Consider the following 20,021-nt stretch of genomic DNA (forward strand, 5'->3'; position numbering starts at 1 on the left):
TTTCTTCCGCTCATTTGACGGAACTCAGTGACGTAGCCTGGATCTCGTGCCTGCTCTCCTCCCTCTGCCACAATTTGCGTCCACTGGGTCTCCGTTACGTCTGCACGCACCTACAACCCGCGTCATCCGCATTTTAATAAGGGCCTGCAACTCGTGAAAAAAATATGACCCACTCCACGTTAATTCGCGTACAGTCAAGGTGTATTCATTCATTTAGAAGAGCTGCTTCAAAAGTGCTGATTTCAGACCAGTGAGTGGTTTTTTAAAGCAGTAACCCTTCCACACTAAAGAAAAAAACCCCGCGGTTTTTATATTTGCTGTGAGATTAAAAAACACGGGTCTGTTGTATTATTATACGTTTTGTGGCCTATATTCAAAAAGCCTATTATGCTTAAAACACCATAAGGAAAATGGCTTTCTGCAACATGCTGTATTATTATAATTATGACACGAGCTATAGGGCACAGCCCAGAGAATGGGGCTGCATGTCCTTTCCAGGAGACCTCTGTGGAAAATGTAGTCATGCTTTTGGTCTTGTGACGCTGACCCGTCTCACTCCGCCGCTGCACAGCATCTGGACATGAGCCAAGGAAGAAGAGATGAGGAGAGCTCTGCCAAGGGTTGAGAAAGTAAAATAATTAAGGATAGTAGTTTGAATTAAAAAAAGAAAAGAAAAGAAAAACACTTGCTTGGAATACAAAATGTGCTCCTTGTGTTATCCTGTATGGGCTTCTGTGTAAGCCTGCTCTATCAAGGTTCACTTTATTTGGCTATTTTATGATACAGCAAAGAAAACAAAGGATTTTCTTTTGTCAAACTTAGAAGCCTCCTGCTTCTAGAAATAGTCTGCTGCCCCCTGCTCTCCCCAACACGCCTGGCAACAGCTGGCATTAGGAAAGCAGAGGAGTTGTCACGAAAGAGTTGAAAAGCTTTTCTACTGGTGTGGTGAAAGTGGAGAGGAGGGGGAGGAAATCAAGAAAGACAAAGAAAACGGAGTAACCATAGTAGCCTATTATTTAGATATCTCCACCCCAAAGCTGCCCGGCGTGATCCGGCTCTAATTATAGCCCAGTATACGTTGGTTTCATCTGAAGCAGTGAGCGCTGTGTCCGTGGTGCGGGACAGCAGGCTCGCTGTGGTTACATAGATGCGGCGCGCTCGCGGGCAGGATTTTCGTGGCGCGCGCCTCACAGTGAAAACTGACGGCGGTGTCACTGCGACCTTGAAGCAAGGTCATTCAGCCTGTGCTGCAGAGACTGCAATTCTTCTGCGGGACTGCATCACACTACTGCAGACTCTGCATTATCCGGTTGGAGGCGAAACCCGTCATGCTATGTTCGTTAGATTTGCGCACAAATCTGTTAAAAGCGGTTTGTACGATTGTGTTTAGCGTAATAATATAGGTCTAAACACGTGACGGCGCCTTGAGTGTGGATGTGCGGGGATCAGAAACCTAAAAAAGAAATAGAAAAAAACACAGTGAATGCCAGATGGGGTCCCTGCGGGTGCTCCTCATAGCGGGTCATGACCTGAGACAGGTGTCAGCTGATAGGCTACATAAATTCTAACAAGAAGCTCTTGTTTTTTCTTTCTGTATCCACAGAAGGCACTGCGCACTGCATTAGTGAGTCATAGCCAGCACCACTGACTGAAAACAGTCTCCACCTATACTACAGACGCTTATTATTAGACTACAGGCTGTAGCAGGCTGATTCCAGAGTGGGGCTGAACTCATTTAGCGCACTTAGATCCACCTTAAAACTTTAAAAAAGAAAAGCTGATCATACAGATTCAGCCATCACCAAAAATGCGAGAGAGCACAGGGGGAACATTCTCTTCACAGATGTTTTATGCTGCTCTGCTGTGCACATGCCATGTTGTAGTGGTTATGAATAGCAAGGTCAATGTGCGCAAATGTTGGGTGAGATCAGAGAAGGCTGATTTGATTATATGTTCAGGATGGTCATGTGAGTGCTGACTAACTCTGTCAGTTTTGTTTGAAATGACCTGTATCGGACCGTGAATAGAGCTTCAGTGTGTCCTCGTTATGGGGCAGCTTTGGGGATATGTCTCTAATTGACACTACACTACAGTCTGTGTCTCTTCTTCTTCTTTTTTAAACCTGAACACCGAAGAGCTTACATATTTACAATCCTATAGAAAATATATTTATTTCGATTTTAATTTAGAGTGGATTTACTCTTTAAATCCAGGCCAGTAGCGTGCTTTAGCTCAACCATGTGGCCACCACTCGACCCCTGGTGGCAGCTCGGGGGAACTGCAGCAGCGGTGCTGATGACGTTATAGCAGCTGAGCGAGTGTCCTCCAGTTAAAGGTCACCCACTGCCACTGCACATCATCGCTGTCTCCTGACTTCCTGATTGCAATGCCAGAACTGTGCCTTTTCTTTTTAGACATCCTGCGGGGAAAGTGTCAGATTTCCAGAGGCCGGTCGACCACTCAGTTGTTTTCTGCGCTCTGCTTACTCACCACGCAGACATGACTGCAGGCTGCAAGTGTGGAATCTAGGTGGTCACAAACAAGCGCACACAGAGGGAGAAATTTCAGTTTTCAGTCACAGATTAGATGTGTTGAAGTACAGTTGCATCTTTGACATTGAAGGTGTGCGCCACCTGCTGGCCGTGTTTAGAGAGAAACAAGCTAAGGAGGAGGAGGGGTGTGTATCTACATTAGTGACAGTCTCAACTTTTGTGTATCTGATATTTTGTAACATTAAGGTACGCTTTTCTTAAAAAAAAAAAAGGATACATAGAACAAAAGAGCTGCAATCACACTGTACTGCTGCACTGTGTTTGTCCTTGGTGCCATTTTCAGGTTGAAACAAGCTAGAATTTCAAACAGAGTATCATTTACACGAGTCAAATGAGCAGCTACACAGCACATTCTTAAAAGGATAGACTGACAACTCAAAGGTCCATGTTATAATGTATTTATACACTGCATTATGTGTGATATGCAAGTCTGACAGCGTATGCCTGCTTTTGTCTCCACCAGCCTAACCTGGCCTATAGAATGCATTAAAGTCAATGCTCGAGTTACTTTATCGTGCTTAGAGTGATGCTTTTTCTTCTTATTGCTGTTTGTAGCTATATGCCATGTTTTCTGCCAATATGGCTGCACGCTAAATATAAACTTTTACTTCAAATGTGATTATTTTTGACTCTAAACTAAGCATCTGTTCAGTTGAGGAAGAATAAAGTATTCTCAAATCTTCCCCTCAAATTAGAAAGTGATTTTTAAAAGCATCTTCATTTTACCAGTGTTTTTTTTTAAGCTGTTGGTCCTTGATTACCAAACATAAACATTAGCCTGTTCTTGCATCATTGTGATGTCATAAATAAATAATGATGAATGATGAATAAATAAAAAGTGTTTTGTACAGTAATCACTCTCTATGTCCTTTTATATGATATATTACTTAATATGTTTATTGAATTACTTTATTTCAAGGTCAACTATGACCTTGGGCACCAACCATGAAGGTCAAGGTCAAATGCTTAGCCAGCCTAGTTACTCGTGTCCCTTATACAAGGCCTTGTATATTGTGGAGAAGGCTGAAGACGATCCATAAAAATCGTGGGTATTATAAAGTTTTTACTGAATTTCACATTTGGTCTGACCTTGACTGAATTTTCACCAAAATGAAATCACCTTGAGCTGTTACCGGTATCTACCATCACACAGAAATTGGAAATGATATCTGGCAAACTGTGGACACTAGACTGCTAACAAAGAGGCAAACAGCCAGACAAACAAACTGAACTGTTTACATACTCCCTGCGTTTCCAGGGAGAATGAACTGAAATGAACCCATTCATCCAGTTTCTTAGCTGCTTATCCAGTTTAGGGTTTCAGGGGGGCTGGAGCCTACCCCAGCTGTCATAGGGCAAAAGGTAAGGTACACCCTGGACAGGTCACCAGTCTATCATAGAGCTAACACGAGGAGACACACAAGCATTCACACCTACAGCATCAATAGTTAACCTAACGTGTATGTCTTTGGATTGCGAGGGGGGAAGTTGGAATACCCGAAGAGAGAACCCATACAAATTCCACACAGAACGGTCAAAGTAGCTCAATGGATTTAAATTCAGAAAATGGAATGAGCAGAAGCGTGAGAGATGGGGGATGATGCTGGAAAGCTTTGGAAAATGTGAAGAAGAAAGAAGAAAGAAAATTGAACTTTTATTTCCATGTGTTGCAGCTTTTCCTGTTGGTAAATACTCCACCTCTCCTTGCCATTCCTACTACAAAAAGGAATTAAGTAAGACAGAAACAAACTAATGACAGAAAAGTCTCTGTTTGTCACTATCTACTATAGAGATTTGGGGTTTTATTATAGTGGGCCCACAGTTAAAATGAAAATAAAAAATTTTATATAAATAAGATGATTACTATATTTGCCTATTGGTAATAAAATGCTCATTTAATTTCTTGTTTTATTAAAAACAACTTTATTAGGCAGATGTATGTAGTGCAATAGAATTCAATGCATTTGGCCATGAAAATCTAAATATAATGCAGTTTACAGGATTTAAAAAAGATTTCAATACATACCAAAAATGTACAAGAGGATCTCGAGTACCTGTTTATTTGTTGGAGGGATTGAGTAGTTACTGTCACAGATCAGAGAAGCCTCTCTTCAGCACACTGGTGTATAAAGTTTATCTTGACTACTATAAAGCATGTTCACAGAGTCGTACTGCACTTCAGTCCTGGCCCACTAGAGAGCAGTAAATCCTCAGCAAGTAAAGGGAACACTGGCATGAAAATCTCTTCATCACGTTTAAGGGAGGCATAAACACTCACATGCTAAGAACATTAAATGCAAAACCACATGTGGCTAAGGCTTAGACATCTTGTTTTTATCTTGAATGTCTGTATGCAGGCAGTATATATTCTACAATGAAAACTCTTCTGTCAACAAGAGTCAATACATTTGCTATCATTCACAAGGCTTGGGTGGCAAATCTGGAACTGATCTGGGGTTTCCATTGGGTTCCTTCTTGTTAGTGCTGTTGGGGCTGTTGTTTTTGTGGTTCCTCTGAGGAACTGGCCTTCTGTGGCGTCTCCTTTTTGGCTGACGGGGATTTGGCTTTGTTGGATTTAGCAGGGGATCCAAATGTAGTTTGCCGCTCTGAGTATCTGAGGACTCGTCAATAAATGCAAGGTTTTCACCAAAGTAGTCCAGAGGCTGGGACAGGTGGGGATCAGGAGGAGCCTCCTCCTGTTTGGGTTCTGCAGGCTTTTCTTCTGGGACTCGCTCAGTCTGAGTGGCCTGAGAATCTGTCTCCGATCCAGACCCTGACTCATTAGAGGAGGAGGATGATGAAGAGGAATATGACCCAGACTCTTCCTGACTCTCACGCTGCTCTTCTTGCCCCTCCGGCACCCCGTTAGCTGATACACTGTGACCATGGCTTCGAGGGCCGTGGCGGCGCTTTCTCCTACGCCGTTTAAAGGGGTCATCAATTTTTCCTGGCATGCGAAAGTCCACCGACATATTTTGGATGTTCTGAGTCCAGTCAGTGGCGTGGGCTCGCAACTCCTCCATCTGAAAGGAAAAGGATGAAAGCAGAGATGATGGAGAGGAAGTAGTGGAGACAGCACGTGATAAAACAGGCATAAAAGAACAGGAGTACCTCAGCCCTGGTCTTCTTTGAAAGAACCCGGAGCCAGTTACCAATCATTGTGAGGATAGACGCAAAGTATGCAAGCCCCAACAAGATCCAGAACCACACCAAGGGTTTGTACCAGTGGTCGCTGCCTTCCTTTCCTGAATCCCCTTTGACACAAAGACACATTATACAGAAGCAGGAGGTAAACAGGGGCCAGTGCATTCACACATCCGCCCATGAAGCCATCCTTTTGCATGGAGTAAATAAACTGTTAAGATAGCAGACTAGATAATCAATAATTCATCTGTGAAGAAAATCATCATAAATAATTTACGACATTGTCCGCGCTAAGTGAACTTAATGCATCACGACTGACAGCTATATTTATGGATGACTAATTAAGTCATAGCTCCTACTTATCAACAGATCAATACCTTCAACGAAAAAGAAAACTATGAAAAAATAAATGATATAAGCTATACTGACCTGGAAGCTATGATTGTGTTTCAGCTGCATTACTTTTATAGAGCTTAATAAAGCAGGATGTACACTAGTGGCAAGCTATGGGCATCATTGGTGGTGCACAGGGTGTGGAGGGTGGAAAGGATCTCATCTTAATAAAAATAAAAACAAAAACAAGCACAAAAAAATCCTGCAGACTAATTATTGGGGAGATACTGGTGGTCTGATGTGACCTCAGGGGTGAAATAAACCTGTCCTCTCTGCATGAAGTAAGGGTGAGCACTGACTGTCTGAAGAAAAACCTGACACCAGATCCACCCACCCACTTATCCAGTTTAGGGTTATGGAGGGGCTGGAGCCTATCCCTACTGCCGCTTCTCTCATGCTGTATTTTTTGGTGTTTTGTTCCTCCAGCTGTCGAAAGCCTTAGTTACATATTATTGCACAATTTACACGACGAACTGCTCTCGAATAAATAGCACAGCTGATTATCCGGTACTGAAATAAAGTCCACCTCTAAAAGCATCAAAGTTTCGAATGTCAGCTTATCAGTAATAAAGTTTTATAATAATCAAATATGTCAGAAAAAGCAGAAGGAGCCGTTTAAAAACTTTGACAGTATCAAAACACATGGATTGGGTGGGGGTGGGGGGGATCACCTCCCATCAAGCTGCTATAAAGGGAGGAACTATCAACAGAGACCAAAGCCATTTCTTGTAACTGGCTAGAATGCTAAAGGGCCACCGCTTGAACTAAAATAATACTGAGACAGATGGCCTTTTTCCATTTCCACCTTCCTATTCAGTGTGCACCAGCGTGGGTGGTTGATTATATACCTGCAACATAGTCTCCAAACCCCACTGTGGTCAAGGTGATAACCACGAAGTAGGCTGATTCCAGCAGGGTCCACTCCTCCACCTCTTGAAAAATGAAGATTGGCAGCGCAACAAAGAGCACGCAACCCAACAGGATGGACAGGACAGCTGAGATCACACGCACGATGGTGGGACTAACTCGCCATTTCTGTCAGAAAAGGACAACCAATTAGTGCCATGAATATATAGCCTGTATTTAAAAGATGGACGTGGCGACGTGATATCACTCATTTCTTTGTGAAGTCATTTTTTAAGCCTTGAGTTCAGTCTTTTCGCCATCTCCTCTTTAGCGTTTTGAAACCAGACGTCATGAACGAGGTTTGGGTCTGACTGAGAAACCAGCCTGCCAAGCTATGCCGACTCTGAATCATATCCTATTTTAACGAATTTCTGACACTGATCGGACCCCAAATATACAAAATAAAAATCTTGTTATGTCTGAGAAGACTTGATACCATCAACTGAGGCCATAAATGTTTTGGATGAAGGGAACCAAACACTTCTATGCAACTGAGACCAATTTCTTCTTTTCAAATACAGGTGTCAATCCCTGATAGGCTTTAGATGATGTAAGGCATTGGCTTCACTCTTCAGACCCAAATGTTAGATCCATCTATTATTTATAAAATCTATGGATAAGTATGTATACAGTGGCAGTAAAGAAGACATTTTAAATATTTTTTGAAGTTCTGACCAGGAAGAGCTTCTCTATCTTGGCGACAGTTTTCCTCAGCCCAGTACCCAGATGGTCTCCCACTCCAGCGAGCAGGATACCAAACATTGGGATTCCCACCAGGGCATAGAAGATGCAGAACAGCTGCCCTCCTTCTGTTTTGGGAGAAATGTTTCCAAAACCTGCACATGTGGGATCAGAGGTAGAAGAGCAGTTGTTTAAAGACTTCAGATGTAATTAATGAGTCCCATCATGCAATTAAATTTAGTGAACAAGGACTTTTAGCTGGACACCAACCAATGGTTGTGATGATGGTCCCTGAGAAAAAAAAGGCACTGGCCAGATCCCATTTGCTGACAAATGTGGCGTTGCCTATGGGATCCACACCTGCTCCAGTGGCCTCCACCACCTCCTGGGAAGGGACAGTGGGGGAAAGGTTAGTACTTAGTTGATGAAACACTCCAATAATTAATGTTTCACTGGAAAAGAGGCATTAACAAACACATGAATGAATGAACCCATCCCTGCTACGGGGTACAAGATGCACTGTCATGATCAAAAGCAGGAAGTTAGCGGCGATGAGCAGCTGTGATGGCTCCATTCTGTCCCGGGCATATCGAACCGCTTACAGCACAGAATCAAATTCCCTGATTCAATTATCTGAACATAAACCTAAGCATGATGAGGTTATGAATTAACATGGCCTCTGCAGAAATCATTAAAACCAATCAATTAAAAGTTTAGATTGAAGATTGTAGAAATGTCTACTGCCAAGTACGTCTGTCCCAACAGATTAGCAGAAACTGACTGAACTTCTCATCCTTTCAAATTCTATTTGTGCTGATAACTGTTATAGTTTTTCAAAGAAGCTGTGCAGTGACAATTGACTAAAAGAGTAGGTTTGAAGTAGGAATCAAATCAGTGACACTGTAATTACAAGATATGTGCTGTAACTGTTCGGGTATCAGTGAGCTCTGACTTTGCATGAATTTACCTGCATTCTAGTGGATACAGGAAGACACTGCAGTGAGGTTTTGTGTCCAGAGGGTTTGGCATACGATAATTAGGTTACTTTTACTCCTCAAGTTACATTAAAAGCGAGAGGCAAATTATGAGGTTAGTCATGCGCACCTCAGTCTCAGCCTGTGTACTCTGTGCACCGCAGAAAGGGATGATTTGGAGCCAGAAATACAATCCTTAGTAACTGTGTTCAAGAAACTTCCTGGGAATGCTAACTATAAGTGAGAGGTTCAGGTTTTCATGGTCATGACACAACTCCCTCACAGATGTAGTGAAATACACAACATACATGCAAATGGCAACTATGAAAACACAATGGTGTTCATACTTTACATGCTATTAAATGTATGTGATATAGAAGTATTAATTAATCTGCTTATTATTGACAATCATTTGTCAATGTCACATGATTGTTTAGATAACAAGCAAATCTTTATAAAGAAGGAAATTGAGCCAGGGGATGTTGTTACATTGACTTCATGAATTGCTTGAAAGATTTAATATTTATCTATATTCTTATATTTATTTAATTTCAGCATACAAACTGGCAGCTGTAAAAGTTGTAATTTCGCTTATCTAAGCTCAGCTTATACTGATATACAAAAGGAGACCCTGCACTGACAGCCAGACCATGTGAAAAAAAAGTCACGTGGAGAAAGTTCACCAAGCACACCTCATTATTTATTAGCCTTTCAAATCCATAAATTTAGAATCTGGGGTTGGCAGTGATAAGAACGTCTTTGGTAAATGGCCTGTATTTATATAGCGCTTTACTAGTCCCTAAGGACCCCAAAGCGCTTTACATATCCAGTCATTCACCCATTCACGCACACATTCACACACTGGTGATGGCAAGCTACGTTGTAGCCACAGCCACCCTGGGGCGCACTGACAGAGGTGAGGCTGCCGGACACTGGCGCCACCGGGCCCTCTGACTACCACCAGTAGGCAATGGGTGAAGTGTCTTGCCCAAGGACACAACGACCGAGACTGTCCGAGCTGGGGCTCGAACCGGCAACCTTCCGATTACAAGGCGAACTCCCAACTCTTGAGCCACGATCGCCCCGTCTTTATGGAGGGACACCTGAAGCTGTCTTATTTAAATCTGACATCTCGAGTCTGCTGCTCTATCTGGTACGGTGGTGTCATCTTGCCAAGATCTGAAGAGCTCCCTAAGGTTTTCAGATAAACATTTACAGTGACGAATCAGAAAGTAGCTGCACAAATTTTGCCTGAATGGAAGACCTCCGGAAAATTCTTTCAGTGTCCAAAAATAACATGAGCCGCAGACAATTACACAACATGCCTACATCAAGGCAATGATACTTTTGTTTAATAAATTCTTCAATAAAATTAATTTATCATTGCAAAATTTCCTTTTAATTTTTTCAGGTATAACGCCATTTTTGTCAGCAGTGTTCCCAAGCAGATCAAAACATGTCCAAATATAGCAAAAAGGCCAAAATATCTGCTTTAAAAAAATAAATCATGACTTTACTCCTCAAAAACAGGTGTCACATGTCACATGATCAATATCTGCTGGTAGAAAAGCTCTTATCAAATATAGATCTTTGATAAAGTATGGTGTGCTATGTGACAGATGCTTGAGGAGGAAACTGTAACTAGAAGACCTGATGAAACATCTGAATGTAACATCAGTTCGGTGGCACATGATCCACAGTGGCTCAATAGCAGTTTTTGTGTAAGCCGGCATGAAGTGCATTGTGTCCCCACTTCTATAAGTGCACTGAGGTGCAAAGTTCACTGATGGAACCAAACAGGAGCTATCATCACATCACTGGCTGCATATTGTGAGTGCATTTTTTTTTAAAGCACAATATATTAGTATCGACATGATTTTAATCAAGCAAAGTGTCAAATACGCTTTTTACAAGTAGAGAAACAAGAAAGTGTTTCAGCTTTGACTTCTTACTGTGTTCACCTACTCATTGTGATATTTTAAAAAAAAACACACCTAATCGCTCATGTGCTTCCTCTAAATAAACACAAAATACAACAAGACCTGCTTGGGTGCTTCAGTGTCCTTCAATCCCTTTAACCTTTTCCCCAATGTCGCCGAGTTCATGCATAGATCACTTTGCAAGCGTAAACAGTAATTTACAATGTTCATTCTAGAGCGAGGACAAGCGTCTCAGGATCACAGCTAGGTTGCCAACGCTCGACCCATCCGTGGATCAGCTGTCACGCAGTTACACTCATGAAAGGAACCTTGCATAGCTGCTCTGACCACACCTGTTATCTGACTCATAGTCGTCGTGCTGTGCTGCTGCACTGTGTCACCAGCAAAGCTCCACTGAACACATTACACATCTGAATGATCATCCTAAGGATCCACAAACTCAGCCAGTGCGTATAAAACATGAAGCAGGTATGTGTCACGCACTCAGCAAAAGTGTATTTTTAGCTAGAGAGGCAGTCGGCATCAGAGGTCATCGTGACACTTGTTTGGAGTTTGTTAATATGTGATTAACAGAAAGCAGCAGCTGGGCAAAGCTAGAGTCATTTTTTGAATGCAAAATGTGTAGTTTCAGTAACTCAGAGTTTGCTGTATGCTGTTCAATTTAGTTAGAAGCAACAAGAGAAGTCGCTATAACACTAAAGCAGCAACACACAGAATTTGTCAGGATTACTGACAAAATGACACGAACGTGTCATATTTAAAGGGATCACAGCTTTTAGTCTTTCTGATATTTTCATGCCCAGTCTGAGAACTGAATGTTCAATAAGTTTGCACTTTATCTAAGCCAATACTTTCTATGCATTTTTTATTGCAATATATTCTTATTGATTGGTAGTATCCTATCATGTCGTGACATCCATGTCATATCTTGCAGTATCATATCAGGTAATATCGTGTCATGTAGTATCGTATCGTATCGTATCGTATCGTATCGTATCGATTTGTGTCTTATTGTTTAGTATTGTATCGTAGCAATCAATATGACGCTGTACCTGATGGAAATTGTAAAAGAGAAACAGAAACAATTTTAAAATTTTCGAAATAAAAGCCAGATAGTGAATGGCTCCTCTCTGTACCTCTATAAGAACCTGCAGCTTGTCTGAGTCGACACAGGAGAAGTTCAGCAGGAAGTCCCGGCGTGTGTCCTGCAGCTTCATGTGCACGCCCTCCTCCTGCGGAGCCTCCAGGGCACGGAACACCACAGCTCCCAGCACCAAGTAAAGAAGAACCCCCGTCAAGATGGCAAGCAGGGTGGAGCAGCGCATGGCTGCACCTCCACTCAGTCCAAACGCAGGCTGCTGCTTCTCTGTGCCAGCCTCAGCGCTGGAGTTGCTGCAGCTGAAACATCAGCAACCACACAAGTAGACTGGTTACACACTGACTACGGAGCCTGACAGAAGCCCGGGCTGCCCACACGCCTGCAGCAGCCAGACTATTAGGTCCACACCAGGCATTAAATGGACTCAGTCATCACCACTCTGCTGACACACATTGAATGCAATATCCAGCACAAGCCTGCTCTGTGACCTGCCTTTAACTGAACAGATGTTGCATGAGTATCTATAAAAGATAAGCGATCCATGTCATGAATAGCTAAAACAGATGCAATCATAACAGTGGTGCTCACCTGTTAAGCCGCCTTAGTTGCCCCCGTTTTCGTCTTTTCCAGTCCCTCTCTGTGCTGGCTCTGAGGATGGAGTCCCTAGAGCCGTAACCACTGGGGAGCCCGTCCCCCTCACACTCTGAAGGAGGGGACACTACACAGGACCACAGACAGATTTTTATGCGTAATTAAGCAGTTAGCTTCAAATGAGTAAAGAGGAGCAAAGGGCTCACTTCCTTTAAAAAAATAGCTGTCAGCGCCAAGGATCAATGACAAACAAACAAAGCCCTGAGGTGTGGCAGTGCAGTTGTTGTTGTATCATACATCATCTGTACGCATATGCATAACAGAAGCCTTTAGCTAATGATGACCCCCAAAAAGGGGGGTTTCCAGCACTGGATGGAAAGTTAGAGAATTATGATTTGGTTTATTCCCTTTAGGTGATGTTGATCAAAGGTTACAGTGCTGGTGTGGAACAGCGGTGGAACTAAAAAAACCAACAGATATGTCAGACACTTTCTGGGAAATTTAGGAAATTATTTAAGAAGGAAGTATTTTATCAGTGGGATCGATAAGTCTGCCACTTGCAATTCATTTTGCATTACTGGTCTGTAAGCCAGAAAAGGAAAACAAAAGAAGCTCTCTTCCTCTGAAGTTCGTTGACTGTGGTGCTGTAGTCAGCAGGTCCACTGGATTGGATCCAAAATTAGAGCAATAAATTGTCACACTATGACTGCAAAAAGCACTTGGGCTCCGAAGACTTTTACAGCTGCTAGGACTACACAAAGGGGCAGTCCATTTACTGAATTAAACGCATTCCAATCAGGAGTACTTATGAAGCACATCCTTTAACAGCATAAAATTACCTTAAATATCTGGTTTGTATATACAATCTCATAGATTTGTAAAACAGCCAGTAAAATAGAACAAATATTCAAAGGTGCATGTGAGTAACAGTGTAACTGTAGTTCTTTACAGAACATACTTATCTACACTACTCCAAAGAACATCTAAACACTGATCACAGCAAAGCAGTTATTCAACGTAAACATATATAAGACTATAGCACAGACTGATTATGGACCAGCTGACAGAAGGAAGTTGTTCTATCGTGTGCATTAAGTCCCAGCAGTGCTTCTGCAGCAGCTAAGCTTTATCCATCCACAGTGATACCATTTTATTACCACTTAGAGTCCCTCTGGGTCCATAAGATTCATGGTACTGACCGGCCCCTGTGTGCTTACCTCAATATGTAGGATCATAAGAATCCAGAGAAACGGCCACCTCATGCAAAGCATTTCAGGAGTTCGGGCAGCTGCATACTGGGAGTTTGTGTGTGTGAGAGTGAGTGTGTGTGAGAATGATGGCTGGTGCTGAGTGCACACACAGCAGAAGATACTCAATCAAACTGACTTTATATAGATAGTGAGGGAGTGAACTGAAGCAAGACAGAGAGAGAGAGAGAAAGAGAGAGAGAGAGAGAGAGAAGGCGGAGATGGTGGTGAAGCTAGACTCAGCTTGTTCAGTGTCTTTTTTAAAGATTTCAGACGTGCCGCATACACATGATGCAGTTTGGATCGTTTGCTTTATTTTGTCATTTTAATGTTTCTCCTGTGCATGAGCACGTTACAGAAGAACCCCCGCTGAAGTCCCACGTTTTGCAAAGCTACCTCTGTATCTCTGTGGGATCAATGTTTAAGATTTATTGGCATCTGATTGGTGTTACTCTGCAAACTCTGCAGCGGGAAGCCAGCTCAGCCACCCTTCACCCAACCCTCAATAACCTGTCTTCCTCACAAGCAAGAACTGCTGCTGTTCCCTCTGTGTGTGTGTTTACAGGGTTGGGGATACGGTTTCTTTCTAAGAAAACTAAGTGAACTTTCAGACATCCAGAGTAACATTCAGCTCAACACATTGCTGTTGCAGATTTACGAGACCTGGAGTTACATTATACATTGCCCCAAATCAGGAAGATGGGTGTTATAGGTGATTTATTATCTCATTTCCAGCTCTATACTTTTATTCTTGGTATCTGAAAGAGTAGCTTTGGATGATTTACTAATACCGGGCCTTGGTGTAGCTCCTCAGTTTGCCAGTTTGGACAGTGGCTAACTTTCTTCTGATTGGCTGCCCCTCGCAAACAGAAGGCTTAAGTGGCAGATGGGTGTGGCTAAGATGACCATATTAGGGATGATAACCATTCTCACTGACATCATATGCATAGAGATGGGGAAAAAATTGTTGGAGCGCTTACTTGCACCTTGTAGTTTGAAAAACTGAGCATGTTCATTATGAGCTTCTGTCTCTGAAACAGTATTAATGACAGAAAGTTCCAGCAAAGCATAATAAGTTCAGTTTAAATTTGAATACATCTGCAGAAAGTTTTGTTTGCCTCTGTTTCAGCTTTTCACTTTGCCATCGTCCCAGATTTAGACAGTACTCATCAAAGGCTTGGAGAGATCTACTCATTCGAGTGTATTTCCTTTATGTTTTTGTAATTTTTTACAGAACAATACTGAAGACATCAAGACACAAAAGGCACTCATGGAAAAACAAAAACAATAAATAAATCTTCACAGTGCCTTACCCTGGAACGGTTTTCCATTAGCTGGAGTCTTTTGTAGGGTCCACATGTGTATTAACTACATGCTAAACAAGCACATTTTTGTTCACTTCAACATGTCACTTAATGTCAATTAAGTCTTGTGCGTTCATCAGAATCAACCCGGCAAAGACTCCAGTCTGGGCCACTGGCCCATTCTTAGGAAAACATTAAGGAGGGCATTTATTTTGGACGTTTTACTGTATTTTTACAGGTTTTACAGCCATTGCTACTGATACTGATACTGATAAAGACCACTCCCCTGGGCATTACCACACTATACCAACCAGAACTACAGATGTATTGCTTACAATTTAAGCTCAGAGAGTCATGATGACAGATTTCTTTCATTGAGTCAAGCAGAATTTCTTTATGTGGAAAAACTGAGACATACCATTGCACTTATTTGTCTTACATTAAGATATCTGAAGGATTAAATGTGTAGTTAAACTTGATTACACTGACAGAAAAGAAAGTTTCAATGTTCAGGAACACTTAAGATCAAAATGGGCTCCCATGACGCTTTGCTAATGACACTTTTATGATTTATTCAGAACTCAAGGCCATTGAAAGCAATTTCCTGAATGTAACATCCCACAAAGTTTGTAGAAAAAAATTGCTTTGTGAGAACATTCAACAGTGCTCAACTTGAGTTTCTGGAAGAGCTATTTTACCAAGGAGCAGAGTGCTGGAGAGCTGGCAATCAACAGTCACCCAAATGACATGGTTAGGGATGGGTTGGGCCACAGATTGCAGGAAAAGCAGCCAACTTGTGTTCAGGGTGTGTGGGAAACCACGTGAAGTAACAATCTGTTGTAAAAAGAGTGAACAGGTATTTGAAGAATCGAATACCTTAAACATTTTTGTTTTAACGTGATCTTTATGCAGTCTAAGCAGTTTTATGTATTTTTAAAAAACTATATTTCAACTAATAGTTTTGATGTTGACACCGCTTTGAAATGTGGAAAATGTCCAGAAAATTATATGACAGCATAAAGTGTCTTAATGAAGCGCTGAGCTATCAGAACAGCTTCAGTGTGTTTTGAGAAGGATTATTTGGAATTGTGCTGGAGAAATTTATCACCGTTCATTCAAAAGATATTCCTTTTTTTGGTGTCTTAATGAAGCCGGTGGGGAGAACTGTTTAACTGGATGTTAATTATTTTAAAAAAATTTCCCATAAGTGTTAAAGTGGGTTGAGATTTGTTAACAGACCATTTCATGCTCTGTAAATAACTCAGTGACCACTCTTACCTAACGCTTGGAGGCACTGCCATCCTGGAAACGATCGCTCTCATCTGGATAAAAGTGTCAAAGTGACCAGAACCTTATTTAATCATCTAACACTAAATCTGATGAACGGTTTTGCTATTTTTCACACAGGAGGACATGAAGATTGTTTTTTACCGGTTGGGCAGTTAAGATTACCACTCAACAATTAATCCAACACATCTAATCCTACACTTCTAATTCATTTTAACCAGAAGGCTAAAGTACGTTATCATAAGAAATTTAGGGACAGATTCACTGCGATCTTTCCACCTCCATTCCAGGGTTAGGCTGAGGGTTCCCTTGAAATAGTAACTCAGCTGATCCTACGCAGGTTGAGATACTGCCCTAGCAAAAATTGCCAATTCACTACGGTAGCCATGCTGGTAGTCTGCTGAAGTCCTCGACAGCTACAGGTGCAAAAAGCCAAACTTCAGGACAGTTGAACGATGCTGAAGATTCAACCAGACAACAGATACCTGTGATGCTGTGTGCTGAATTAGGGAAAGGGATTTGAAGAGCTGAGGGTGGGGTGGTGGTGGCGAAAAAACATTTTGGGATTGAGAAGATTGGGACTGACCACCTAAGCCAACTGCCGTGGTGGTCAGTGGTGATTGTGTGTACTGCTGTTTCATGCCAACTATTTTTTAGCGAACCTGCTTTTAGTTAGTTTTTTTAAATCAATAAAATAACAGCTGAGTGAAATGCCTGTCCATTCCTCCTTTTGGTGTGGGCTGATTTTATCAATACTTCTTCAAAGAACTCTGTGACTGGTGTTTATCTTATTTAAATAGGCTTTATTTACTCACTTATTTACACTGTGTGATTCACAGCAAACTCATAGAAGCAGTCTTTCTTCAACTGAGGGATGCACTGCAAAAAACATTTGACACATCCAGGATTTCTTGGTGTTAGAACCAAAAACCCCAGTCAGAGTTATGGGTATCAACATGGTGGCATGTTAATCTGAATTTATAAGGTCATTATAGCACTACGTGTGAAAATGTGAAACTTTTAAACGTCAAAGGATAATCAGTTCATTCAGGTCTGTCACTTTACAGTAACTTAATGGGAATGGCTTTAGATTTTTGCCAAACACACAGAGAATCTGGTGCCTTCACAGATGTGCAGGTTACTCCTGCCACGTATGCAAATGCACGCAATTATGCCTCTTAAACAGTGCAGTAGATGCAGAAAAACTAAAACTTAATTCCAATGATATTACAGTTGCCTAAAACTAAACTAAAAACTACAACTAGATGTAAAAAAAAAATCTTAGCTCATAGATATAACAATAAAAAACAGACTTTTGAAAACTTTTAAATTCAAATGATTTTCAAATACTTGGAAAACTGAAATAAAATAAAAATGTAGAAGAATGTATCATTAGTTTTTGTTTATTTGGTAAAAAATTGTTATTACATGTTATTACATGCTATTACATCTATAATAATACCTATATCTAACAAGCAAACCAACAATATTCAGAAAATATTAAACAAAAATAATTGCAAGGCAACATTTTAGAGTATCTTTAATGTGCAATTTTTAAAAGAAAAGTTCCTGCATTCATTTACATTTTACACTGCGCACCACCTTTTTACTAGTTTTGTACGATGTACATGTTACTGATAATAAAGTTCGGTGTAACATATGAATCCATGTTAATCAGTGATTACTAAAAGCACACTAAGTAACACCTTAGTCCAGCTGGGTTATCAGTTTAAGCGACCAAAGGATGTGGGTATATATTACAGCATGATAGCAATTCCTTAGACAAATGCATTATGTTGTAATGTATTCAGATGCATTTGTCTAAGGAGTTTATGCTAAGTGAGATAAGCTTGACAAGTCTGTCTCCATCTTTTCCTGCAGATACTTTGTACTCGATCTGTGCGTGCTGAGCAACAGCACTGGATTTATTACGTGCACTCGCCAAATAAACTGTTAAATGCATTTAGCTCCTCAATTCAATCTGTGTGAGAGCTGCTGTCTCTCCGTTCTTTCAAAATCTGAACACAGTCCAACTGCAGTGAAACAGGTGTCTTATTACTTCAACTGCATAAATCATGACAGCACGGAGTAAGAAGAGGGTTTACAGGAAAGGGGAAAGAAATGCAGAATTCAGTGGTAAACAGAGTTCTGCGAAAATCGGGAGTTGCTCCCCTAAAATGCACCTCCTGCATAAATCATACCTGGAAAAGCTTTTTTTTACTTTAGGGAGTGACGGAAAAAGCACTCCCAAAATATACTCCTCTGAGAGGTTATGCAGGAATCAAAAATTCATAACAATTCATGTTATTTCTCATAGTTAAAGTCATCATGCGAATAAGTTACTTACTTCTCGCTGACCAGTGCTTATAAGTGTCCTTTCAGTTCTATGTGTGATCTGGTAATCTGAAGGTGAATTCATTAAAGGTCCATCCAGTGGGAGAAGTGGAAGCGGGAACCAGGGACAAACATTGGAGGCAACAAACGCTCAAACTGACTGACCTGATGTAAAATGTGCTCCCAATTACATGTAAAAGGAAGGTGGTGGTAAATAAAAGAGAGGGAGGGGAAGGGGGCAGAAAGGAGGAGGACTACGCTGCTATTATGAGCACTTTATTTTCAATTAAGCCTCCTTGCATCTACTGCAAGCTCACTTTCTGGCATTTTTGATGATGCAGGGACTTCTTAGACTGGAAATTGACTGATTAGCAGACGTTTGCAACTTTAGTCATTTAAGGGAAGATGCACTTCCAACGTGCAGAAGTAGGACAAACATCAGCAACAGACATGTTTTTCACTTTTTACAACAGCGTCAAGTCAAGTCGTCAAGTCTTCGTGTAGTTTTATGTACCGATTGTAAACTGTGGTTCAGGAATTCATCCTTTACCAGTTTGTGAAGTTAAGCATTTAACATATGGGTTTAAGTATAATAGAAAACAAAGCAGTGAAATCTGAAACAATCACTCCAACAAATTCATAACTAACTGCTTAAATTTATAATTAATTGTTGAGCCAATAAGAGCACAAGGCTACAATGAACTCAAAACTATTTTGTGGTGTTCGGGGGGAAAAATTGGGGTGGTTTGGTGAATTTATTTTTGCCCCTCCCAAAGGCATGGACCACAGTGTGACCAGTGTGTCCAACTTTGAACCAGATAATTTTGTGGTGCCATAAGGAGATATAGGCAATGCTATGCAATGCAGCTGACATGCAGACTGAGTCTAACACCACACCCCGGCACTGGACTGGTAGGGAAAAATTATATGATGGGTTTCCTCTTATAGCTGCATCCACACAGGTAGTGATCCACAGCGCCATGGTGACCAGAGGCCATAGAAAGGAAATGACATTTAGCTATTTAAAAAGAAAACAAAAAAATAGTTGAGATTATCTCAACTTTGAGCAAAGTCACTGAAATGACGACCAATGAGAGAACAGAATCGCGCTGACATATGACCTGGTAGTTCATAGGTTAGAGGATTATGTAGGCAACCAGAGCCTTCAATGTCCAGTGTTTTCAACGAGCAAATCACTTCTTGTGTGGAGGCACCTTTAGGGTTGGGCGGGGCACGGCCCGATGGTTCAGCAGTAAACCCAACCAAAAAAGAAAAAAAAAGGAAATATTTTGTAATAGTAAAGTTTAAAGTTACAACAACAAGACTTGAAAAAAATAAACACAAACATCAGAAACCTGGTGGTTCAGTATTTAAAGTTAAGCTGCTCTTAATGGCAAAATCAATTGTGGGTTGTTGCATCTCTCCATCCGTCTTACTAGTTTTGATACAAGATATTAAGTTTACACACTTTTATCATTTAATTTCCCACCAACAAACACCCCATCATCATCCTGAGATGTCCAATGAGCCGGAGTAGCAGAGAACACCTGTGTGCCTGTTCAGGGCCTT

The 20,021-nt window shown here is 41.2% G+C and overlaps 1 protein-coding gene across 1 annotated transcript; it reads right to left on the reverse strand.

Moving 5' to 3' along the window:
- Positions 1-4,529: 4,529 nt before the first annotated feature.
- LOC134636948 (potassium channel subfamily K member 4) lies at positions 4,530-13,594 on the reverse strand. Its single transcript, XM_063487224.1, has 8 exons — positions 13,498-13,594; positions 12,278-12,407; positions 11,727-11,988; positions 7,947-8,061; positions 7,671-7,831; positions 6,938-7,124; positions 5,664-5,806; positions 4,530-5,575 (listed from the first exon to the last, which is right to left on the reverse strand). Exons 3-8 carry the CDS (start codon positions 11,913-11,915, stop codon positions 4,967-4,969), a joined length of 1,404 nt encoding a protein of 467 aa, XP_063343294.1. The 5' UTR covers positions 11,916-11,988; positions 12,278-12,407; positions 13,498-13,594; the 3' UTR covers positions 4,530-4,966.
- Between the last annotated feature and the right edge of the window lie 6,427 nt (positions 13,595-20,021).

The sequence above is a fragment of the Pelmatolapia mariae genome, linkage group LG10_11, assembly GCF_036321145.2.
Source record: "Pelmatolapia mariae isolate MD_Pm_ZW linkage group LG10_11, Pm_UMD_F_2, whole genome shotgun sequence".
Lineage (NCBI taxonomy): Eukaryota > Metazoa > Chordata > Actinopteri > Cichliformes > Cichlidae > Pelmatolapia > Pelmatolapia mariae.